General features: G+C 55.1%; 1 protein-coding gene across 6 annotated transcripts; it reads right to left on the reverse strand.

The window, feature by feature from the left end:
- Nucleotides 1-2,776: 2,776 nt before the first annotated feature.
- RBCK1 (RANBP2-type and C3HC4-type zinc finger containing 1) lies at nucleotides 2,777-19,781 on the reverse strand. 6 transcript variants are annotated; one of them, XM_060614518.3, is made up of 13 exons: nucleotides 19,743-19,781; nucleotides 19,036-19,125; nucleotides 17,808-17,952; nucleotides 12,961-13,054; nucleotides 12,618-12,816; nucleotides 11,333-11,454; nucleotides 11,037-11,210; nucleotides 9,719-9,879; nucleotides 8,488-8,599; nucleotides 5,541-5,720; nucleotides 4,948-5,046; nucleotides 4,456-4,599; nucleotides 2,777-3,469 (listed from the first exon to the last, which is right to left on the reverse strand). In XM_060614518.3, exons 2-13 carry the CDS (start codon nucleotides 19,055-19,057, stop codon nucleotides 3,389-3,391), a joined length of 1,533 nt encoding a protein of 510 aa, XP_060470501.1. In that variant the 5' UTR covers nucleotides 19,058-19,125; nucleotides 19,743-19,781; the 3' UTR covers nucleotides 2,777-3,388. The 6 variants fall into 6 exon arrangements, with proteins under 6 accessions (XP_060470501.1, XP_078300305.1, XP_060470499.1 ...); XM_078444179.2 differs by lacking the exon at nucleotides 19,743-19,781 and adding an exon at nucleotides 19,628-19,736 and having other exon boundaries at nucleotides 4,456-4,560; XM_060614516.3 differs by lacking the exon at nucleotides 19,743-19,781 and adding an exon at nucleotides 19,628-19,736.
- Between the last annotated feature and the right edge of the window lie 4,665 nt (nucleotides 19,782-24,446).

The raw sequence follows: 24,446 nt of genomic DNA on the forward strand, positions 1-24,446 counted from the left end.
GTCTTGCCTATTCTCCACATATTTCTGGAGATGCCTTTGGCTCTAAAGGCAAGGCTGACATTTGGTTTGGGACCTTCATCGGAGTCTGATGTGAATGTAACTTTATTTCCACATGTGATTTCCAGCCACAGAGGAGCCATCGACAGCTGTTCTTGCCAAGCTCTTCCAACATCCTCAACACTCCCAGCCGTTGGGTAGTGGGGGCCCAGGGCAGTGCCAGGTGCCTGTGGCCTCCACCTTGAGGATGGGGCCATCCTGGAGGAAGCATCTGAGTTGTCTGGGATGCTCGTTAGCGTTTCCCTGGCCCAGAGGGGAGGGGCACCCGAGACGGAGCAGGCACCGCTCAGCTCTTGGACCTTGCCCCACCACCTCGGGCCAGCTGCCCCTTGACCCGACGCAGAGCACGGGGCTGTCTGGGAACCGCCCCGCCCGTGGGAGCTCAGGCATCAGACCGCTACGTTGAACAAGCAACTTGTTTTGAGAGGCAGATTTGGCGTCCGTTTCATCAGAGTTGATGGTTAAATATAAAGAGGAGAATTTTGGTCCTTCCAACATTGAAGGAAGCGTATGGGCATAAGAAGAAATAACTGGGTTTTGTCCCCTAAAAGCCTTGGAATTTCCCAATAGGAGCGTCTTTTGTTCACAGTGATTCCGTTTGATTCCCTGTGAGTTTCTGCTAATGAGGTGACGAGGTGGGATCACTAGAGTTTCCAGAATGGACAGGTTTGGAGGGTGGGACTTTTACCCTTCCCACTGACTTCCAAGGAGGCGAGGGGACTGGTGGAGGGTGGGGGGGCGGCGGGGGGAGGGGGCGGTAGCTGGGGAGCCATGGCTATACCAGCTCCGGATTCAGAGATACGGAAAACTTCTGGATGAACACCTCACAGTGCCAGGAGGCGATGCACCCAGAGAGGGTTTGGGGGCGCTGCACCTCCCTCCCCTCAGCCTTGCCCCCTGCATCTCTTCCATTTTAGTTTGGGGAGTTGTATCCTTTATAGTCGGTAAACGTAAGCAAAGTGTTCTGTGAGCCCTTCTAGCAAAGTACTGAACCCGAGGGGGTGTTGTAGAAACCCTTGAATTTGTGGTTGACCGGAGAGAAGTGTGGGCAGCCTGGGCGCCCCATTTGCGGCTGCATCTGAAGTGGGACCGAGTTAACCTGTGAGGTCTCCAGGTAGTGTCAGAATTGAGTTGTATTGTTGGGCCAGTTGGTGTTGGGGAACTGGAGAAGCGGTGTCAGAAAATGCCACGTGATAGGCGAGTAGAGGGGGAAATAGTGTAAAAACAACAGCCGACTAAAGTGTGGGTGGGGGGTGCCTGGCTGACTCCGCTGGAGGACGTGCATCTCTTGATCTCAGGGGTCGTGAGTTGGAGCCCCACACCGGGTGGAGAGCTTACTGGGGAAAAGTGTGGTGGTTTTATAGAGATGAAGTAGGTCATGCCAGTGGAAGGGGACTTGGGGTCCAGGCCAGGGACAGCTCTGAGCCCTAGAGAAGGGAGCTGGGACTGGGTGTGAGAGACCTAATGGTGGCATGATGGCTGGTGTGTCACTTCCTGGCAGCGTGAGCTGCTCTGAGTTGCACCCTCCCTGAGACTCAATGTCAAGAACAGTAAAATAGGGATAGTCCCATCCCACATGGGCGGTTTAATGAGACGAGCTTTGTGGAAATGTACAAACTGTGAGGCGCTGCGAGTGTTTTAATTCGGTGGAGTTGAACGTTTATTGATCCATAAACGCCTTTAGCCAGCCCGGAGCTAGGACCCCCAAGTTCACCCAGGGAGCAGGCGGTGCCTGCAGGGAAGAACAGGCCGGAGGCTTTTGCCACTTGTGCCAAATCCAACCAAGAGACCATGGAGCCTGAGGCTCAGCCTGGCTTTATCTTCTTTCCCTGCCCCGCCTTCTCCTGCAGCCTTCATTCCTGTCCTTACAAAGGCCCTCCAGTTGCTCGGAGTCTTTTCTCCAGACTTCCATGTGCTGGGATCTGCCCAGCAGCCTTTGTGAGCCAGCAGGCCTGTGGGCTTGCCTCCAGCTTCCTGCCTTTTAAGTGAGTGGCTTTGATGCCCGCCCCAGACCCTCAAGGAAGATGTGTCGCCTCCGGCAGGGGCTGTGAAGCCCATCCTCCGCTTCCTGCCCGTACCAGCAGCAGCTGCTCTTAGCAGCGGGCTTCCTCTTGTCTTCCCCTGCTCTGGGAGAGACAGGCTGTCCCGCAAGTCCCACAAGTCCACGGGGCCTCCTGCCGCTTCCTCGGGCAGGTGGCTCGAGTCCAAAGCCCATGGGGTTTGGTTGCAAGTCCGCCCTGGTGAGCTGGCACGGGGCTGTCTGTGGTCAGGGCCCCCGGAAATGGGCTGTCCCCTTGGGAGTGGAGGCATCTGCACTTGACCCACAGTAGGGAGCACTTGCAGTCTGCCCATCTAGGATCCTTCACCCGCTGGCACGGAAGGTGCTAGAGGCCAGAACCTGGGCCAGCCCTGCACCCCTCTGTACTCCTGACCCTCTCTGCTTGGCTGCAGCCAGACTCTGCTCTGTGCACCCTTGCCACCCTGCAAACTGCCTGTCCAGTTGCGACTGGCCCAAGAGCATCCTGCCCCTCAAGGTGGGCACAGGGGCGCCTAGACGGAGCGAGGACCCCAATGCTCCGTCACGCCTTCGCTCCACCACTGACAGAGGCCAACCTATCAATTTCCTGCTGCAATTCCCAGATGGCTGGGGATCCCGCCTGCGTGTAGGGGTCCCAGCCCACCGCCCTTTCACTCCCTCTCACGACATCATACTCATCCCTTCCTGAAAAGCCATTTTAATTAGCTTACACAGCAGCAAAGAGGGAGCCATGGGCGATGAACCCGATGGGCTGTGCTTTAGAAACCGCCAGGTCTCTCTCGGGGCTCTGAACAGGACTAGCAGCAGTTCTATAAGAGGCCCCAGGCCTCTGACCGCAAAGGCAGAGAAAAGCCAGCCCCACAACGCCGCTGGTGAAGTGGTGGGCTACACGTGTTCGGCAGACGAGGGTGGTGGAAGCGAGGAGTGTGGACTCACACGAGGCTCTCAGAGATTCCATCCTGCAAGACCTCTGGCCAGGGCCGTGTTTAAGTCTGGGTCAGGCAGAGTTCCGAAGAGCCGAGAGGTCTAGCCAGCAAGCCCCAGAGGGAGGGCAAAGGCACTGGGGCAGATGCAGCCAGGGACAACACGCACTGGGAGCTTAGGCTGCAACATCCCTTGCAAACAAAGCCATCCACGTAGCTCAGAGGCCTTGGTCTCCACAAAGCCTCTGTCTCAGCCAAGCACAACGGGCATCTCCCAGGCCACAAATGAGAGCCAAAGCACCAGCCCTGTCCCACAGCAGCATGGGGATGGATGGGGGGCTGGGTCAGCATGGGACCGGACCATCCTCAGCTAGTGGCAGTTCTGACAGCTGGGGTGGCAAGGAATCCCGTTCACCCGGCAACGGCAGCCCCCACTGGTGTCTCCTGGGCCCTAGAGGGTGGGGAGGAGAGAAGGTCATGGCGGTGAAAACAGTGCCCCCGCCCCCAGCCCGCCCCGCTGCTCCATCACACCCTCAAAGCCCTGCACACCCCCACTCCGGCCATTCGCTCGGGCAGGGCCGCCTGCCACGAATGGCTTTCTTGGCCTCAGCTACCTGGCAGAGGCAGTCAGTTAAGATCTTTCTGGGCTCCCACAGCACCCCTAATTACAGGGTCCCAGTCTATGCTCCCCTAGACCCAGAGTAGGCAAGGGACGTGATGGCTCTCTGCAAATCCTGGGTGGGTCAGCACATTGGCAGCTTAAGAGACGCTCCCTCTGCCTCTGTCCGTCCCAGGGTCCACCCGGATACAACTACGAGCCCCCGACCCCAGGAACTCAGCCCTGATAAACACAGCTGCCTTTGGCGGAGCCCTTCCCTTGCATGCTTTCATTTGGTTTTGAGGACAAGCCTGCAAGACGCCTGCCATCATCTCCATTTCACAGATGAAGAAACTGAGGCTCAGAACAGCCTAACCACACAGCCGGCGTGCACCAGAGCCGGGGACCCGCTCTGCCTCTGAGCCCAGACTGAATCCTCACTCACTGCCCTCTAGGATGCGGTCAGCAAACTTTTTCTGCAAAGTGCCGCTTCCATCAGGTGTCTGGGGCCATCGGGCCTCAGCCTTTGTAGTGCAAAAGCAGCCACGGACGGTACACAACGAATGCACGTGGCTGTGCTCCCAGAACACGCTGCTTGTGGACGTGAAACTCGCGTCTCGCATCATTTTCACGTGTCACACCAAACAAATTCTTTTCTCGATACTTTTCAACCATTTAAAAAATGTAAAAACCGTCCTCACTTTACAAACTGGACGGATCCAGGCAGGGAGTTGGATTTGGCCCAGGGGCTGTTCCCCACTCTGGGGGGAGGCCCACGGGCGCCCCCCCCCGTCATGCTCCCCAGCCTCTGCTTCCCCCCGCCCGCCCCCAAGACTCACCCCAGGCCCCCAGCGTGGGCCCTTGGTGACCCAGCAGATTTCGGTGTGGCAGACGGTGCAGCGGATCCAGTCACAGCCGTCCTTCTTCTGCACCACGATGTGGCACTGTGGGCAGTGCATGGCCTCGCCCTGCTGCAGCATGGACTGGGGCACGGCAGGTGCCAGCCTTCAGCCGGGCTGGGGTGGCTGCCGGCCAGAGCCCTCCCTGACCCCTGGCCCACCGCAGGGACAAACCGGCTGGCCCTCTGGGGGTGTGGGGTCACTCTCCTACGCTCTTCTGCCTTTTGTAGACGTGCTCCCCACCGCTCACCCCCTGACCGCTTGTCCTAACCAGTCCCGCTTCTGGATGGCAGTGACGCCAGAAAGGGGTCGGAGCCTCTGTCCAGGGCTGTATGAACCACAGCCCTTTCTGAGAACTGAGAAGCCCCCAACCCGCGGACCGAACCCTCCCAGAACCCAAATCCCCAGGCCTCAGCCTTGACCCTGCCTCACCCTGAGCATCTCTGTTGTCTGCCTGGCAGCCACATCGTTCTGGGCCCGCAGGGCCAGGTCGTCCTGGTACTCCTTGCAGTTCATCTGCTCGTGGATGGCCTGTGGCGGGCGAGGGGCTCGATGTGAGAAGGCTCCAGACCAGTCTGGAGAGACCAGAGACGGGCATCGTCTCGTCTGGTCTCGAGACCAGTCTCGTTAGGGGTCAACCACTGAGACGATGAGGGCGGGGAGCGGCCTGAGGTCAGGGTCCGGCAAGACTCAGTCTGGGTTTGGGGTCCGGGCTCAATTCAGGACAGGGGTTGAGCATCAGTCTGGGGTCAGGGGCGGGTTGGTGTGTGACTAGGAGGCCAGGGTCAGGGCTCAGTTTCGGGCCGAGGCTCAGGCTAGGCTGAGGTTCCATCGAGAGCCAGGGCTTAGTCCAAGGGTTAGGCTCAGTTTGGGGCCCGGACCAGGCCCCGCCATCGACATGCGGCTGTCCGTGGTGAAATGACCAGGCTGGGGTCACAGCTCCCTTCCCAGGAGAACAAGCACCGAGGTGCAGTGAGCTCCTGGCAGGACTAGGGTGACTGCACAGCGTGGGCCCCTGTCCCCACCTTACACAGCAGGCAGTTGACGTGGAAGCACACTGGGCAGGTAAACTCGTTGACATCATCCTCAAAGAAGCACCATCCCTTACAGTCCGGGGTCTTGCAGTGGTAGCTGAAGGCACTGCGGTTTTCCGCGATGGAGACGCCCAGGTCCAGAAATCGCTGGTAATCCTCGGGGGGCAGCAGCTGCCGAGAGGCCACAACCTTGTTTGCTCAGGGTTCAGAACAGCTGACAAGGGCCCTCCCAGCCACCAAATATCCTCCAGGAAGCCCTCGACCCAGGAAGTCCAACCCAGCCCTGCTCAGTGTTTAAAAACTCCATTCAAGGGGCGCCCGGGTGGCTCAGTTGGTTAAACATCCAACTTTGGCTCAGGTCATGATCTCACGGTTCGTGGGATTGAGCCCTGCATCGGGCTCTGTGCTAACAGCTCAGAGCCTGGAGCCTGCTTCGGATTCTGTGTCTCCCTCTCTCTCTCTCTGCCCTTCCCCTGCTGGCACTCTGTCTCTTTCTCTCTCAAAAATACATAAAAGCATTAAAAAAAAAAAATTTTTTTTTTAAATAAAAACTCCATTCAAAAAGTGGATTAGAAGTCCTGGAGATGGACAGTGGTGATAGGTGCACAACAATGTGAGTGTACTTAATGCCACAGACCTGTACACTTAACATGGTAAAAATGGGGGGAGAAAAGAAAAGAAAAACAGTAAAAATAGGAAATTCTGTTATGTATATTCTACGATTTTTTTTAAAAAAAAGGAAAAATGAACAAAAATAATAACCAGCAATGCTGGCGAAGATGTGGTTAAAATAGTATCCTGGTACATCACACTGGGAGACAGCCGTGTGGCAATTATGTTTCAACAAAACTTCTCTGACCCTTTAGGACTCACTCCCCATCTACAGGTTCATCCCAAGAAAATAATGTACAAGAAGAGACACCATTCAAAAAGTTCTTGAAGCATTCATTACAAACTGAGAAACTGGAATTATTAAGAGAAGAGATATAAGCAGGATACATGCCATAGAGATTTATAATAATCCTCAGAAAAGTTCTATAGCAACATAGCAAAAGGTGTATCTATGCTGGTCACAAGTAAAAATCATGCCTACATTCCCCATGTTGATTGGGGGCTGGTTACGAGAGTTACGTCTGTCAAAATTCACCCAAATGCATGCTTACAATGGGCGCTTTTTATTGCCTGCAAAGTTCACCTTAGTAAAGCTGATTTAAAAAGGAATAAAATCATGTCTGCCCACAGACACCAAGGGAAACGGAAAAAATGTATCCGGGGATTTTCTGGGATGCGGGGGTTGTGGGTGACTTTTCTCTTTGATTTCTGTTCCGGTTCTATGTGGTTTAGGCATGTTTTTTGTAAAGATAAACTCCACTGCGTCACCCTGCTGATCTCTGCCCCTTTCTCCCTCTGCCACACCTGAGCATTCTGAGTCTTGGGTCAACTCCCAAGGCCTCTGGGGAAGCACGGGGCCCTGCGGCCCCCTGGAAGGAGCTCTGGCCCCATCACAATGCCCTTGGCAGGGGTGGACCTCAAGGGAAAAACCCCTGGATGATGACTATGGGTGCCGGGACATCTGGAAGGACCCTATGTCTGGGGGCCTCTCCAGGCCCGAGTGAGAAGGCCTCAGCAACCACCCAGAGCCGCCCTTCCCCGGTGCCCCACAGACAACAGATAAAAATGAGGCTGTTCTTGGATGTGGGGAGAAGTTCCCCAAATTCTACCCTTTCTGCCTCCCCTTTTGGAGCAGAGGTAGACCCCTTGGGCTCCAGGAAATACGTGGTACAGTCAGGGACGTTCTCGGAAGCAGGATCCTAAGGGAGAGGCAGGAGGTACAGAGGTCTTATGGATGTGCCTGTTGGGGGGGGGGGGGGGGTCTCCCATTTGGACCTCAGCCACTTTGACCCTGCCTCCATGTTTTGGTCTGGGAACCCCAAGATGTCCAATTCTGAGAAGGCCAGTCCCGAGCAGTTTAAACACCACGAATCAGGCCCAGCAGTCGATTTTCCAGGTGGGGAAATGGAGACTCCAAGAAGGGTGGGATCTTGATGATAATCATAATAGTAACAGCGAACACACTCGTGCAGACGTGTGCAGCACCGGAATGGATTGCTGAAGAAAGGGCCCTGATTTATTCGTGTCTCCCTGACTCCACACCCTTGGATGGTGCCCTCACGGGGACTATGGGCTCGAGCATGCTCACGGGGATGGCAGCAAGTAAAAAGAGCAGACACGTGGCAAGCACTCTTGCACTGGAGCTCCCTGCTGGCTGCTCCGGGGCACCCTGGAAGCCACCAGCCCGGGAGCAGGCCTTGGCCAGCCTGCCGGTGGGTGACAGAGCACAGCGGAAACAGGCCCAGCCGCCCCGCCATTGCAAATAAGGCCATCATAAATCAGCCCATGACAGCTGATCCACCGGCTAAACCCACATGGGACCAGCCAGGCCCAGCTGGAGCTAGAAGAATCATCTGGCTAAGTCCAACCCCGATGACTCACTTGCAGATTCGTGAACTAAATAAACAGTGGTTGTTTGAAGACACTACGTCTGGGATAACTTGTCAGGTGGCAAAAGCAAACGGATACGAGGGCTCACCCATTACTCTGAAGTCTTTTACACACACACTCTACTATATTCTTCGCAACCTTCGAAGAAGCTAACTGCAACCCTAGCTGAGATGAGAAAACCAAGGCACGGGGTGAGGATCTGACCGGAGGTCACCCAGGCCAATGGCCCCAGAATTTCCCCATTCTAATGGCTCTGCTGTCTTTCCTTCCCAAGAGTGCTTTCTTTACCACCTACTTCCCCCAAGTCCCGTCCTGTTCACTGCTTGGCCCTCAGCAGCCCACACAGAAGGCTCCGGATAAATGTGTGCTGAGACCGGTGCCCCCAACCCCATCCCCACCTGCCAGCTCAGGGTGCGCCCTCCGCCCCTTGCCTTACCGCCCGGATCTCCCTCTCCAGCAGCTTGCCCGAGCACGAGTACGTGTTGTCAATGAAGGGGCAGGAGACCTCGGCCTCCTGGCTGTTGCGGATGGTGCCCTGCAGACACTCCCTGGAGGGGGTGAAGGGCGGGAGGGGGAGGTTAGGGTCATCTGAACCCCATCCACCTGGATTCCACCCCTCACGTAGTGAGGCCTGACCCCAGGCGGGCTTCTCTTCAATTCCCCTCTTCCTTCATATCCCTCCCATAAACCCATCTCCAAAGCGTCCACTTCTGTGCACCCCACAGCCACCCCCCATTGCTCTGGTCCAGGCCCCCATCACTCCTTGCCGGAGCAGAGCAGAAGCATCCTTCCTGGGTTCCCTGGGCCCACCTCGCCCTCCGACACCATTCCCAACACACTGGCCTCCGGATCCGCCCAGAACAAACCTGCTCGCCTCACTACGGCTCACAAGAGCCCGGAGGACTTGCCCTCTCGAACTAATCTCTCGGTCCATCTCTGCTCCAGCCACACTGACGCCTGCTTGGCCACAGACAGGCCAGGCACACCGCTGCAGCAGACCCTCCGGTCTCTGCTCAAATGCTACCCCCTTAGGGGTTCTCCTGACCTGCTCCTGGAGCAGGGCCCCTGTTCTTTGATCAGAATCCACTAATCACAATCCGCTGGTGCTTAGCATTTGACACAATTTACAATTCCATCAGCGATTAGTCGATTAATATCAGACTCTCTCCACCGGAACGTAAGCTCCAAAGAGGCAGGAACTGAGCTTCTTTGTTCCCTCCTGGATCCCCAGGCCTAGCACAGTCCCTGGCACCCAGGGGCCGTGCGAATGTCCGCTGCGTGAAGGCGGACATGGTCTGCACAGCCCAGGACCGGTGGCCTGGCGGAGCCTCAGAGAAGGACGGTCTGCCCACCAGCCAGGCGGAGAGCGGGGCTGGCTCAGTCTGCCGGCGCTAGGGCCTCAGTGCCCTTGGCTGGGCCTGCCGCAGAGAGCGGCAAAGGGCGCAGGCTCTGGAACCAGAATGCCTGAGCAGTGTGGCCTTGAGCAAGCGGCTGGCCTCCGAACCTCACATTCCCCCTCTGCAAAATGGGGAGACAGCGCCTACCTCGCAGGTTTTTGTGAGCGTCCAATGAGATGTAAGCGCACAGGCCCCACCCACTCTCAGCCCTCCGGTAATCGGCGGCTGCGACAAACGCTGCGTTGCTGGGGGTGGGGTTGGGGGCCGCACCTGCAGAAGGCGTGCAGACACTCACGCAGCACCACGGCATCGCCGGGCGCCAGCACCAAGTAGCACACGGGGCACTCGGTGGGCTCGGTGTTCAGCACCAGGCTCCTCTGATCCAGCTGGACGTGTTGCAGGTAGTTTCCCTCCTGCTGCTGCTGCTTCCGCTGGGCACACGGGGCGGGGCCGCGGGGCGGGTCAGGGTCTCGGGGGAGGGTCAGACCAGGAAGGGGGCAGGACCAGGGGGGGCCAGGTCAGACCCCGGAGGCGGGGCAAAGCTGGGGGAGAGTCAGGATCCCTGGGTGGGGGTGGAGGTGGCCTGGCAGTGGGCGGGAGACGAGATGATGGGAAGGATGGGGCCAGGGCAGGAGGGGAGGCGGGGAAGCCAATGACAGGAGGCGGGCCAGGCAGAGGCAGGTTGGAGCTGCAACCAGGGGTCAAGCCACGAGAGGGAGTGATGGCAATAGTGAAGGGAAGGAGCTAGGGTCTGAGGGGGTAGTCTGGGGGTCTTAAGAGGGTTCACATCCCCGCCCAGAAGCAGGGCGGGGGGTGGTGGAGTCGGAGCCCGTCAAGGTCACAGAGTGGGTCAGGGGTATGGGGGTGGTGATAAAGCTAGAGAGCAAAGCAAGACTGGAGAGAGGACGGGGTCTGGGCCAAGGTTGTAGGTAAGACCACGAATGAGGTCATGGCTGGGGTGGGGCAAGGGCAGCACTGGGTCCGAGGAGAAAGCAGGTGGGGGGCATCCAATCAGAATGGGGGACACTCAGGGTCTGGCATCTGTGTAATCAGGGCTTGTGTCAGGATCGGGGGGCATAACTACGGAAGGGGCAGGACAGAGGGCGGGGCCAATCTTACAGGGAGCAGTGAAGGGCCCGGTCCAGGCTCCTAGGAAGTCAGGGGTGAACCCCAACAGGGAGGGAGGGGGTCGGGAGTAGCAGGGTCCAGGGTGAGGTCATGTCTAAGTGGAGCAGTAACTACCACAGGTGGATAAGGGGAAGGTGGATACGAGCGTGGTCGGAAACAGGGTGCGGGAGTCACAGCCTGGGGCAGTCGTGTGCACAGTGGGTGTGTGTCAAAGCTAGGGGCGGAGCCACAGCCGAAGTGGGGGCGGGGCATGTGATCACAGCCTGGGACCAGGGTCTCAGCACTTAAGACCTCCAGGAGAGGGCGGGCCACAGTCAAGTGCGGGGTCAACAGCAGCGGGGGGGTCAGGAGGGGGCAAGGCAGCCACGGGGTTGGAGCGGCAATGCGGAGGTGCCTCCCGTCCCACCGTACGCCTCCCCGCCCGGTCCACAGGTGTTTGGTCCGAGGCCGCCGCGCCCACCTGCTGGTACTGGCGCAGCGCCTCCTCCTCGCCCGCCAGGCGCGCTCTCTCCTCCTCGTCCGGCTGGTACGAGGCGGGAACCTGGTAGGCCTCAGGCCGCGCCCGGCAGCACATCTCGCAGCCAGGCCTCGTGGGCTTGTTAATGAAGGTGCAGCCGGGGCACTGCCAGCCCACCTGGGGGCAGAGTCGGAGGGTGTGGGGCTGAGCACCGCGCGGGGAGGGGTCCGGGAGCGTGGAGGCGGAGTCGGGGGCGGGGCGCGCGGTCAAGGGCGCGCGCGGAGGTGGGGGTGGCTTACCGGCGGGGGTTCGGGCGCGGCTTCGGGCTGGCCCCGCCCCGGCTCCTGAGGGGCTCCGGGCTTGGTGGGGGCTCGCTCCAGGGGGCCCCGGGGCTGAAGCGTGAGGTCCTTGAAGCCCAGATCTAGGGAGGAGGATTTAGGGCGTGGCAGATCCACGCAGCCCACTTGGCGCACATTCTGTGCCAGCCGCGCGCCCCGCACAGCTCCGCTCCTCGGTCCTCTCCCTCCTCCCTGGGGGAGTCTCCAGCTCGGTTCGCCAGGTGAGCCCAGACCTGGCTGAGTGTCGGACTCCCACAAAGTCAGAGTCCCTCCTCCACCCGTGAATGCTCCCGCGTGCTCCCGGCTTAAAACCCCGCCGCCTAAAGACAGGCCTCCTATGCTCAAGTTATGCACCTAGAGGGACAAACACTTCTGTCCTGCTCCTGCTAAATCCTGAATCTGCATCCATTCATGAAGGGCCATCGGACAGAAAAGCGGAAAACAAACAAACAAACAAAAAAACTGGCTGGAGTCTTCAAGTATCAGGACAGTCACAGGAAGACTAGGGCACCAAAGACTGAAAGACCCTGGGAGACACGACGCCACGGCCAGGTCTCCTGCTATAAAGGACATTAGTGAGACAACTGGTCAAATCTGGGTAACATGTGTGGATTAGATAACAGTACTTTATCATTGTTGGTTTCCTAAATTTGGTAGCTGTATGTGGTAATGTAAGAAAATGACCCTATTTTAAAGAAAATGCACACTGAAATTTTTAGGGGAGAGGGACATCATGTCTGCACTTCAGAACCGTTCAGAAAACAGAAGTATTTATGCATATAAAAACAGTTGTGTATAGAGAATGATAAAGCAAAGCAGTTGTGGTGAAATGTTAATATTTGGGGGAATACACGCGAAAGGTCCTTGGGAATTTGTTATGCAATTCTTTGTACAACTTTGCAACTTTTCTGTCTGTCTGAACTATTTCCAGATAAAAATTTTAAAAATTGAGAATAAATGCTATTATTATCATGGTATCCAATTTACAGATTTAGAAACTGAGGAGTGGAGACAGGAAGGGACTGGCCCAAGGTCACACAGCTGATAAATGCTGGGGCCGGGGGCTGGACTCAGCCCCTCTCCCCCAGACCACCGGCTCCAGAAATGGCTCCCTCCTGGGGTGTCCTTTGTGCACTATGGATAAGGTCCTCCTGGTGAGAGTTCCTGACCAAAAGTCCACAGACTCTGCTCCCTCTTGCCCTGAGACCTCAGATGAGTCCCGTGCCACTCAGAGGCAGAGTCTCACCTTCCAGCATCCGCAACTGCCTCTCCCGCTGCAGCTCCTGAGGGTTAAGTGAGGTGTTGCAGGCTGACAGCAGGTAGAGGTAGGCGCTGTCCCCATTCCGCCGCACCCCATGGGAGTGCAGGGTTTCCTGGTCCCGGGCCAGCCGCTGCCCAATGACCCACTGCTGTAGGACGGGTGGAAAGCCGTAGTCCAGGAATACCTGGCGGGGACACGGAGAGAGGGAGAGGGGAAAGGGAGGACCAGAGTAAAGAGAAGTGGACGTAAAATGGGAAGCGTCTGCCCTGATGTTTCGCTTTCGTGTACCCCCTCCACTTCCGCCTGCACCCCCCCCCCCCCAACTCACCATGTCCTTGAGGGAGGCCACGGTCATGTCCGGACGCACTGTGAGCCAGATGGTGACTGTGTGCATCTGAGCATCCTCCACACTCACCCACAGCCTGCGGAGAAGGTCACAGGTCCAACCTCAGCCACCAGCTGCTGGCACGTACCTGTCTGCACGCTTGTGCACGCAGCTGCACGTGTACATATACACGCGCACGCGCCCACAGACGCCCAGTCTGGGTTAGGGGGCCTTTCCTGGATTCCCGCAGCCCTGTGCTTCCTCCTGAATCAGAACCCGCTGCTTAAACCCCTGCGGTGGCTCCACGCTCTTCTGAGAATCCAATCCGGACTCACTGCGGCACACGGGGGCCTCCGTGATCCGGGCCCCTCCCTACTCTCCAGCCTCGTGTCATTCCCTCCTTTGCTCTTTAGCCAAACCACCAATCGTTGTTATTTACTATATGCCACGATGCTTCAAAGCACTTAATATGTTTCTTTTTTTAATTTTTTTAAACATTTATTTATTATTGAGAGATAGAGCATGAGCAGGGGAGGGGCAGAGAGAGGAGGAGACACAGAATCCGAAGCAGGCTCCGGGCTCTGAGCTGTCAGCACAGAACCCGATGCGGGGCTTGAACGCACAAACCGCGAGATCGTGACCTGAGTCGAAGTCGGACACTTAACCGACTGAGCCACCCAGGCGCCCCAGCACTTAGTATGTTTTAGCCCATTTAATCCTCTCCACAAACCCAGGAGGCAGATACTGTTGTCACTGCTGTTTTACAGACAAAAACACGAGGCACGGACAGGTTACGCTGAGGTTACCAAGTAACACTGAGACTGTGAGAGGCAGGACTTCAACCCAGTGTTATTCCAGAGAAACACCAGCTTTCTCAAGGAAGGACCCTTCAACATTTCTGGAAGGTCAAAAGCATGAAAGGGAAGGGCTACATGAAAAAAACCAGAACTGGATCCCAAAGGAAACAGACACATCAGAGCACAGAACAAGAACAGCAAGAAATAATCAGTAAATGAGGACGAGTTCCTGGAAATGTACAAAGTGACTCCGGACTAACCTAACCTTTAGATCCAACTACAAGTTCACAAGAAAAACTGGAGATACTTAAATGACACCCCAAGGTGGCAGTTAATAAATCCAGCATGTGGGGGAATTCTGGAGGTCCAAGACCAAGGTTCTTAAATTAATGGCATAAAAATAAAGAGGAGGAATTAAAAAGACAAGATTAAGAAAGGATACATGTCGGGGCACCTGGGCGGCTCAGTCGGTTGAGCATCCAACTCCAGCTCAGGTCATGGTCTCGCAGTTCATGGGTTCGAGCCCCGCATCGGGCTCTGTGCTAACAAACAGCTCAGAGCCTGGAGCCTGCTTCGGATTCTGTGTCTCCCTCTCTCTGCCCCTTCCCTGCTCATGCTCTGTCTCTCAAAAATAAATAAATGTTTTAAAAAAAAAAGAAAGAAAGAAAGGATCCGTGTAGATCTTCTCTGGCTCCTAATTGGAATAAGCCAACTATAAAAACTGTCAATGAGATAATCAGGGAAATTATACTATAAACTGTATTAGGGGATTTTAAGGGATTATTCTTAATTTTTTAGGTGTGATAATGGTATTGAGGTTAATAAGCAAGTCATAGGGAGGTAATGTACAGGCATGGTGACTATCGTTAACATTTCTGCCTCATGTATCTGAATACTGCAGGCAATAAATCCTAAAAGCTCTCATTGCAAAAAAAAAAATAATAATAAGGGCGGCTGGCTGGCTCAGTTGGTAGAGCATGTGACTCTCAATCCCAGGGTGGTGAGTTCAAACCCCATGTGGGGTATAGAGAATACTTAAAAAAATAATACGTAAGTATGTGAGGCAATGGATGTTAACTTACTGTGTTCATCACTGCACAATTACACACATGTACCAAGTCATTATGTTGTGCATCTAAACTGGTTCTGAGACTCGATTTCCAACGTGTGGATGGGAAGAGGGAGGCTCCTGCAATTCTCAGGCACCAGCAGGGCGTCCTCCATTTCAACTCAATTCTGACCCGATCTACCCAGAAACAGCAGCAGTGTCCGCAGCTTGCGGGCTCAGTCCTACGAGACCGCCCCCTCTCAAATGGCAGTCGTAAGCCGGTACCGAGTCATCGGATACAGAATCGGGAGTTCCAACAGCCCACTCCTGGGATTCCATTAATTTGCTAGAGCAGTTCACGGAACTCAAACATTTTGCTTACGAGACCACTGGTTCGTTATGGAAGGACATAATTCGGGGACAGCCCGATGGAAGAATCTGGAAGAGATGCACAGTGCGAGGCACACCATCCGGGAAAGGGTGGTAGCTTCCCTGCCCTCTGGAGTGCTCTAGCGTCCCCAGATCTCCACGTGTTCACCAACCCAGAAGCTCTCTGAACCCCGCCCTTTTCAGTTTTTATGAAAATCTCATTACATAGGCGTGACTGATGAAACCATTGCCACTGGGGACTGATTCTACCTCCAGTCCCCGTCCCCTCCCAGGAGGTCAGGGGGATGGGACTGAACACTCCAACCCTCTAATCACACTGGCTGGTTTCTCTGGTGAGCGGCGTCCCCCATCCTTAGGTGATCTAGGGAGGTTCCAAAGGTCACCTCATTTGCACAACAAAAGGCATCTTTACCACTCAAAAAACGTAAGAAGTTCCAAGGAGCTCTGTGCCAGGAAAGGACAAAGACCAAGAAAATATTCCTTATTATAAATCACAATATCACAACACCTTAAACTAATACAATGTCCTGTGTCCATTATAGCTCGGTAAAACTCAAAAAGAAGATTGAGCACGAATGTTCACAGCATCATTATTCACGTTAGCCCCAAAGCGGGAAAACCCCAAATGTCCATCAAATGATTAATAGAGAAAATGTGGTATATTCGTACAATAGATTACCATCGAGCAACAGAAAGGAATAAAGTTCTGATACGCGCCACCACACGGATGAATCGAGAAAACGTGATGCTAAGTGAAAGAAGCCGGACACAAGAGGCCACGTGCGGTATGATTCCATTTCTGCAAAATGTCCAGACTAGGCAAGTCCCTGGAGATAAAAGTAGATTCGCGGCTGCCTAAGGCTGGGGTTGGGGAAAGGGAGGGAGATGAGCAGAGACTACAAATAAAAGCACGGACCGGGGTCCTTTACAAGGCGATAGAAAGTTACTAGGCAGCAATGAAAAAGCAGGTGGGGGGGGGGGAAGATAAGCACCACGATTCACTGAGTGAGTGACATGTGCCAGGCATTGTGCTAAGCATTCCGAGAGCCATTCAGTCTCCTGGGGAAAGGTGACCAGCCTCCGTTCTCCCTTGCCTCTACTTGCTAACAGAAACCCTGAGTTCTAGTTGGATGCCTGGTCGTGTTTCGCAGCCTCCCTTCAAGCCGAGCGTGGCTGTGAGAATACCTTCTGGTCCACAGGAATTGAGTGGAAGAAGTGTGTGCAACTCTCTGAGCTGTGCCCTCAAGGGTGGGAGTGGGGGTCCCTCTTCCCTTCTGCAGAGGCCGCTTTTGGCCAACAGGCTTGAATGGCAACTTGAGTAAGACAGACAGAAGGGGCCACGGCGACCATCACCGCGCTGAATGCAAACAGGCTCATTAAGCGACCCACCTCGAAATATCCCTAAGCCCCCGCTGACAAAGGGGTCACTCACACCAGGCACAGTGGCCAAAAAAGGGGAAACTCCAAACGTCCCCATATTTTCTCATTCTCCCCTGTAGCTCTAGCCCCCCACAGACAGTCCCTGCTTTGCTGTCCTGCCCACCGCTCCCTGGTGATGTCTTCAATACAGTTCTATCTCTTTTGTTCTGCGCCTGCACAGCCAGCTTCTACCCAATTGGGTCGCCCCGCATTTGGGGGCCCCCATCTGGCTGGGAGACACCACACCTTCCTCCCTACCGGCAAGAATGCTGATGGGATGGCCGGAGCTGGAACAGCCATTTTAGACCATGAAGCGAACTGCAGAATGGAGCCCATGAATGGCAGAGCAACAAGACAGAAGCCTGACTCTCCGGGGACCTACAGGAAGCACAGCCCCCACATACAGACTGCCTGCCATCAAATTTATTTATGCCACCGTTACTATGTTTTTTCTGTTATATGAGGACTAACATTCTATATGTGTTGGTTTTTTTTTTTAATGTTTACTTATTTTTGGAAGAGAGAGAGACAGAGCACAAGCAGGGGAAGGGCAGAGAGAGAGGGAGACACAGAATACCCAGCAGGCTCCAGGCTCTGAGCTGTCAGCACAGAACCCAACAGCGGGCTCGAACTCGCAAACCACGAGATCGTGACCTGAGCCGAAGTCGGACACTTAACCGACTGAGCCACCCGGGCGCCCCGAGGACTAACATTCTAACACACCTTCTAACAATCCTATGAGATGGCTTACTAGTATTGCCTCATTTTTAAAATCAAAAAACCTCTGAAAATTCTGAGAGGTGAAGTGACTTGCTATAGATCTCACAGTGGATGACAGACAGAGCTCGGGTTTGAAGCTAGGTCTCCTGACACCAGAACCTGCCATTAAGAAGAACTGGCGAGAGGGGAGCCTGGGTGGCTCAGTCGGTTGAGCGTCCGACTTCGGCTCAGGTCATGATCTCGCGGTCCGTGAGTTCAAGCCCCGCGTCGGGCTCTGTGGTGACAGCTCGGAGCCTGGAGCCTGCTTCGGATACCGTGTCTCCGTCTCTCTATGCCCCTTCCCCGCTCATGCTCTGTCTCTCAAAGATGAATAAACATTAAAAAAATTTTTAAAAGGAGAATAACCGGCAAGAATATACTGCGGCCCACTGGGTTTCAGGAAGCCCTAAGACCTAGGCCAGTCGTGCCCTCCTCACCTGATGTCCTGTGTTGGGGAGACCTCAGGCTTCAGTTGCACACTCAGGGGCACCCGTTGCTCTGCCAGCCAGATGGCACACTGCACTGCCACGTGTTCATCCCCGCCTGCCACTGCTCGGGTGAGTCTCAGGGCCATCTCCTCGGCTGAAATCCAGTACAATGGAAGCAGGTTAGCACACGGTTTATTTTCCAGGAGCTGGGGGAGAGGGAGGTGGTGGTCCCTTGCACCTACTGCTTCCTCTGTCTCCCTGGTGAACTCCTACATATCCTTCAGCACCCAGCTTAAAAGTCCCTTTCTCTGATACTCCCCATTCCCCCTCCCTGTTCATGTAGTTCTATTTGTCCTTCAGACTCCCAGGCCCCCAAACTTCCATTCATTTATGTGACAAGGATTTACCGAGCTCCTACTGTGTACCAGCCACTGTCCCAGAAACTGGGATTCGGCAGTGAATAAGATAAACGGGTCCCTGTGCTGACGGACCTCCCGGCCCAGCAAGGAGATAGACAACAGAAAAAAATTCAGGTTGTGATCCACACTGGCAAGGAAATAAACAGCATAAGGAGATCAGGGAAGGCCTCTAGGAGGAGGGGACACTGAAGCTGAGACCAGGAGAAGCTAGATGTGTCCAAACCCAGTTAGGGAAGAGTATTCCAGGTGGAGAGAAAGGTCAGGGCAAAGGTCTTGAGCCAGAAATGATTGGATGGGAACAGAAAGAAGCCAGTGGGGCTCCATCAGAATGAACAAGGGGGTGAATGGGGTAAGACTGTGAGGTCAGTGAAGCCAGAAGGGAACTGTGGGCTAACCGAGGGCTCTGGCCTAAGAACACAGAGGGACACAGGGTGGGTTTTGAGCAGGGTGATGACATGACCTGACATTTTCTACAATGCTGGGTGGAGGGGGGCAAGAGGGGGCGCAAGGACCCCTGGTATTTAGGTCAACTGAGATCTGTCTCCTGCACCAGCCTGAGAGATCTCCTGTGTTCTCTGGGAGCTCTCCACCCCCATCACAACACAGTGCTGGCTCGTGGTGGCCTCAGGGACACGCCATAGTTGAAGGACCAGCCCCTGGAAGCAACCAGGCCCCAAAGAAGGAAACTGAGGGGCAGGTGGATAGAGGGAGGGTGCGGTTAAAGCCACCTTTCCCACCCTTCAAGGCAGGGGAGGCCAGGTCCTGCTGGGGCCCACCGCCTAAAGGAAGTTTCCCAGCCGCTTCCAGGCTGTGCCCACCTTTCTTGGTCTTCTCGTCCATCTGGCGTGGTTGAGCCCATGCCCCCAGGCGGGGGCAGCAGCTGCGGAGAAATGCTATCCCTGGGTCACCTGGGAGAGGGCGGATGACCACAAGTAATTCAGTCCCGGCCGGTGGCCTCCGGCCCGGCCCGAACCCTCTTTATGCCTTGGTGTCCCCGGATGGAATCGGGTAACATCACAAGCACCGGAGACCGGGTATGGGAACCGGCTGGGACCCTGCGTGGGAGATGAAAGGGCAAAGGGCACCGAGCCAAGCCCACAATGGGCGACAGAGGAAGCAGAACAGACCTGGTGCAGGGATGAGGGTGACGCCGCACAGCCGGGCGCTGTTAGTCCCTGGGGAGGGCCCTCCCCCCAACTTCTCGCTTCTGGGAACACCCCTGGCGCCGAGGATTGCAGCCACACTCCCTCCCCTGCGGGGCGGCCCCAGACAGTCGGGAGGGGAGGGGAGCAGCTACAGCGAAAGGGAAAGTGAAAGTGGAGGCCCCGGAAGTGGGGCAGCAGACTGTCGGGACATCCGGACACCCTCCCCCCCAACCGCCCGGCACACCCGGCGGCGACTGGCACCTACGCAGTCCCCGGCGGCGCCCGCCCTGCGCCGGGGTCGCGGTGGTCCGGGGTGCTCAAGGACCTTGACCGGGGTGACCCCTGTTGGGCTGATCCGGGACTCCCCGACCCTCACTCACCCGGCAGGCCGCGCCCGCACCGCCGCGGGAAGGGGCGGGGGGCGGGTCTGGAGGGGAGGGGCGGGGCAGTGGCCGCCGGGGGCGGGGATTGGACGGTATGGGGGCGGGGCTCAGCCCTGTATACTCACCGGCACACAGGAGGGTCAGCCCCATCCTCAGCTCCGTTTGCGAAACACAAACCGAGGCTCTATCCCCATTAGGCTCCTGGCTTCTCCTTTTGGCCCCAACAGGGCCCCAGCCCGCTGCCAGACAGTCCCTAGAGTGTAAATCAAACCACGTCACTCCTCAAAACACTCCCGGTTCTTCCCAACACTCTCATAGCAAAGTAAAAGCCGAGATCCTCTCCACAGCTGCTAACTGTCTCCCCTCCTCTTACTACTTTAAGCCTAAAAAATAAAATAGCCAGTTATTTTCCAAAAAAAAAAAAAAAAAAAAAAAAGGTTATTCAGGAATAGCCAAGAGTTGCAGTTTGGGACATTCAAGCTGTGAAAAACCATGGGCAAATCTAACAACGCATAGAAACATTACTGAGATGGAGGGAATTGAGAGACATGTTTTGAGCCAAAGTCCATTGGAGAAAAGCAAGAGTTCAGGGTGATGACACTTTCTCATTGGCTGAGTTACAGAGGTAGTGAATTTCTTGTAGGAGATCCAATGCACATCTTTTCCCTGTTGGGCTTGTAGTTGAGTCTTTCCTGTTGAGGACTCTGTTGGGGTATGTAATTGACAATTCTTCCCGTAATCGACCTCCCCAGTGGTACCTGTCAGAGCTCCCCTTCCTGGATTCCCCACTCCACTTCCGGGAGGAATGTTCAACCCATGGCTCACTCCACTCAAACCCACTGGCCTCCTAGGTCCTGGAATAAGGCAGACACACTCCACCTCGGGATCTTTGCATGTGCCATAACCCCAGTATCGTCATGACTTGCTCTCTCCCTTTAGTTTAGTCGTTACCCAAAACCCTTCCCTGTTCACTCTATCTGAAATTTCATATACCCACATACATCCAGCATTTAATTTTTTTTAATGTTTATTTCCTGAGAGAGACAGACAGAAAGACAGACAGAGTGTGAGCGGGGAGGAGCAGAGAGAGAGGGAGACACAGAATCCAAAGCAGGCTCCAGGCTCTGAGTTGTCAGCACAGAGCCCAATGTGGGGCTCGAACCCACCAGCCACAAGATTGTGACCTGAGTCGAAGTTGGACACTTAACCGACTGAGCCACCCAGATTCCCCTTTCCAGCATTTTATATCCTCCTTCCTGGCTTCATTTTTTTTTTTTCTAAAGCATATACTACTGGGGTGCCTGGGTGCCTCAGTTGGTTGAGTGGCTGACTCTTGATTTCGCTTAACCAACTGAGCCACCCAGGTGCCCCTGATCTGTGTCTGGTAATATTGCCATCTGAACTCTGAGTGTTTGTTTCTGCTGATTTTCACTTCTGTTGCCTTGTTTTCCTCTGGTGACCATTGCTGGTTTTTGACGGTCGTGGTCCCTTCAGCCCTGAGGTTACCTGCACAAATGTGTATTGAGGGCAGATATTTTCTTTCAGGTGTTCTTGTCTTACCCTTGGGCCTTCAAGGGCAGAGCTGGCAGTCACTTTGGACATCCTTCAACCCCGTGGGGAGACTCTTTGGTCATTCAAACCTGGGTTCAGCTCCGCTGTTCATGATGTACGTGACCCTGGACAAGATCCCCCCTCTCTGGGCCTTAGCTTCCCCCTCTGTACAATGGTGATCGTGATGGTCCCTCCTTCGTAAGGCTCTTTTGAGGATCTGTCTCAGTTCCTGGTTATTGATGTCTAACAAGTTACCCCAAAATTTAGGGGCTCAGAACAACAACAAACATGTAGATCTCACACAGTTTCCGGGGTTTAAGAATTCAGGAGCTTCTTAGGTGGTTTTGGCTCAAAGTCTCTCAGCGGTTTTAGTGAAGATGTTAGCTGAGGCTTCAGTCATCTGAAGGCTTGACCAGGGTGGAAGATCGGCCTTCGAGAAAGCTACTCTTATACCTGGTTGGCGCTGCTTTGCGGGATGTCTAAATTCCTTGCCACCTGTGCCTCCCCTAAGGGCTATTTGAGTGTCCTTGAAACATGGCTGCTGGCTTTCCCAAGAGCAGATGATATCCTGGCGAGCAAGGCAGGAGCCATGGTATGTTTTATGGCCCAGCCTCCCTCCTTCAGATGGACAGTGGTCCCCATGACCGGGGAGGGCAGAGTGACCCCTGTGCGGGACTGAGGCATTGCCGCAACCCTGGGCCACGAGTTCCGGGATCTGACACGGGTGCAGCATGTGACCACCTACAGCCTTGTTGCCCTGCGAGCACCGCCTTCCCGCACCACTTCGGCAAGGCCATCCCCAGCAGGCGGTGCCACACTCGGGCATGCATCCTGGATGTCGTGCCGCCATTTGTAGTGTTTTATCTACACACGGGGGACCCAGGAGTTTGTGAAAGCCAAGCGGAAGAATCCGGCTGCTTATGAGAATGACAGATGAGCCACTCATCTGGGTGATGGCTCCCTGGGCCGGAAAGATCCTTCTCTGGGAGAAGAGCCTACGTTGTAGTGTCTTGAAGACATAATACACTTCTTCTGGGAAGCAAAAAAAAAAAAGAAAAGAAAAGAAAAGAAAAAAGCCATATTCCTTCATTTTCATAATATCCTATTTGTTACACCTATCGACCCGGCTCAGGATGGGAGGGAACTACACAAAGGCATGGATTCCATGTGTCAAGGATCATAGGAGGCCATCTTGGAGGCCAGCCATCACATGTCAAATGAGATAATGCGGGTAAAGCGCTTAGAACCATGCCTGGCACGTGATGTGACCTCAGCAAACACTAACCATCCCTAACAAGTGCCCTGCTTTGTTCGGAGCATATAGCAACCGCTTTCATTTAGTCATTCAACAAACATTTATTGAGCAGCTCTGTGCGCCAGGCACTGTTCTAGGAGCCGGGGAGACTGCGGTGAACAAAACATAGCCCCTGGCCTCATGAAAGTCCCAGACATAGAGTGTCCTGCCACGTGGGGCTAAGTGCTATGACGACTGGCCTCACAGGCAGGTGGGACTTCGACCCATTTTATACCTGGGCCCGGGGTCAAACAAGCTCTGCGAGGAGCCGAAATGAGCTCTGAGTCCCCAAGGAGTTCAGGATTTCACCAAACACAGAGGTTCTCCAAATTGGCTGCTCAGTCACATCGCCCTGGGGAGCTTGTTAAGGTGCACACCCGAGGCAGTCCGACTCACAGGTCAGGAGAGAGTTTGGGGATCTGCCTTGTAAACAAGCACCCCAGGGGACCGATGCAGGCTACTGACCCACCACCTCTGAGACTCTGTTCTGCGTGAGTCAGTGATGCAGGGCAGGACCGGTCCTGCTCCAAGGAGGGTCCAGCCTTTGGGGTGCCTGGGTGGCTCAGTCGGTTAAGCGTCCGACTTCAGCTCAGGTCACGATCTCGCGGTCCATGAGTTCGAGCCCCGCGTCGGGCTCTGGGCTGATGGCTCAGAGCCCGGAGCCTGTTTCAGATTCTGTGTCTCCCTCTCTCTCTGCCCCTCCCCCGTTCATGCTCTGTCTCTCTCTGTCTCAAAAATAAATAAACGTTAAAAAAAAAAAAAAAATTTAAGGAGGGTCCAGCCTCCAAGGAGGGGCAGGGCTTAGCCACACAGAGAGGAGGGGAACAGGCTGGAGCCCAGAGACACGGAGCAATTTGTCCAGGGACACACAGCCTGCAGGGGCAGTTTGAAGCACACGGCGGTCGGCTTAGTTAGTTGATCAAGTATATCCCGTGTTGTGTATGTAAATCAATCAATCAATCAATAGCCATAAATTCTTTTCAGGGACTCCCAGCAAGAGGGAGAATCTATTTTCCCACCTCCTGAATCTGGCTTCGGGGCACGCTTTGGCCAATGGGACATTTGCTGATGCGACACAAGCACAACAAGCACCTTGGCCCCTGCCCTCTCTTGTTTTTTGAAACCCAAGACCACGACAGGAGGGGGCCCGGGGCTAAGCCTGTTGGAGGCTGAGACTTCCTGGAGCAGAGGTGACCCACCCAGGTGGGCTTCCCTACAGCCTGCTGACTGACAGACAACGGGGCTGTGAGTGAGCCTGGGCGCCCCTCTAAGCAGCAGCTCCCTAGGGCGCCTGGGTGGCTCAGTTGGTTATGTGTCCGACTCTTGATTTCAGCTAAGGTCATGATCTCATTGTGAGATCGAACCCCATGTCAGGCTGCGCTGAGCATGGGCCTGCTTGGGATTCTCTCCCTGACCCTCGCCTGCTCTCTCTCTCTCTCTCTCTCTCAAAATAAATAAATGTTTGTTTTTTAAAAGCATTGGCGGCCTGCCACAGCGCGAGTGAGCCAGCTGAGCCCAGCCCAAACTGCTGAGCCAGAGAATCAGGGACCATTAAGTTTTGGGGTTTGCAATGCAGCAAAGACTGCTACAGCCTAGTTATGGGGTGGGGGGGGTGCGGGGGAAATTTCCTCCCTTCACTTGGGGCAAACTGTCCTTAGTCGCGGTCATTAACACTAACTGCCCAACAGACAAACTCCAGATCACCAAGATCTCACACAGGAAGCCTCGTGTGTTGCTCAGTAAAATCCAATGTGGATCTGGTGGTCCTCCTCCAACTTGTAGCTAAGGGCACCGGGGCCTCGAGGGGGCCTGCGTTAGGGACAAGAGGGGTGGAGCCTCACCACCTCTCAGCGCCC

Source organism: Panthera onca, chromosome A3 (assembly GCF_046562875.1).
Source record: "Panthera onca isolate mPanOnc1 chromosome A3, mPanOnc1 haplotype 2, whole genome shotgun sequence".
Classification (NCBI taxonomy): Eukaryota; Metazoa; Chordata; class Mammalia; order Carnivora; family Felidae; genus Panthera; species Panthera onca.

What these genes read in the sequence shown, in the direction of transcription:
- RBCK1 (XM_060614518.3), bottom strand. Translation starts at nt 19,057, where the DNA reads ATGGACGAGAAGACCAAGAAAG. An exon ending in GCAGTTGCGGATGCTGGAAG is followed by an intron (nt 11,455 to 12,617) that starts GTGAGACTCTGC and finishes CCTCCTCCCTAG; the next exon opens with ATCTGGGCTTCAAGGACCTC. An exon ending in GCCCACGCTGGGGGCCTGGG is followed by an intron (nt 3,470 to 4,455) that starts GTGAGTCTTGGG and finishes CCCACCCTCTAG; the next exon opens with GGCCCAGGAGACACCAGTGG.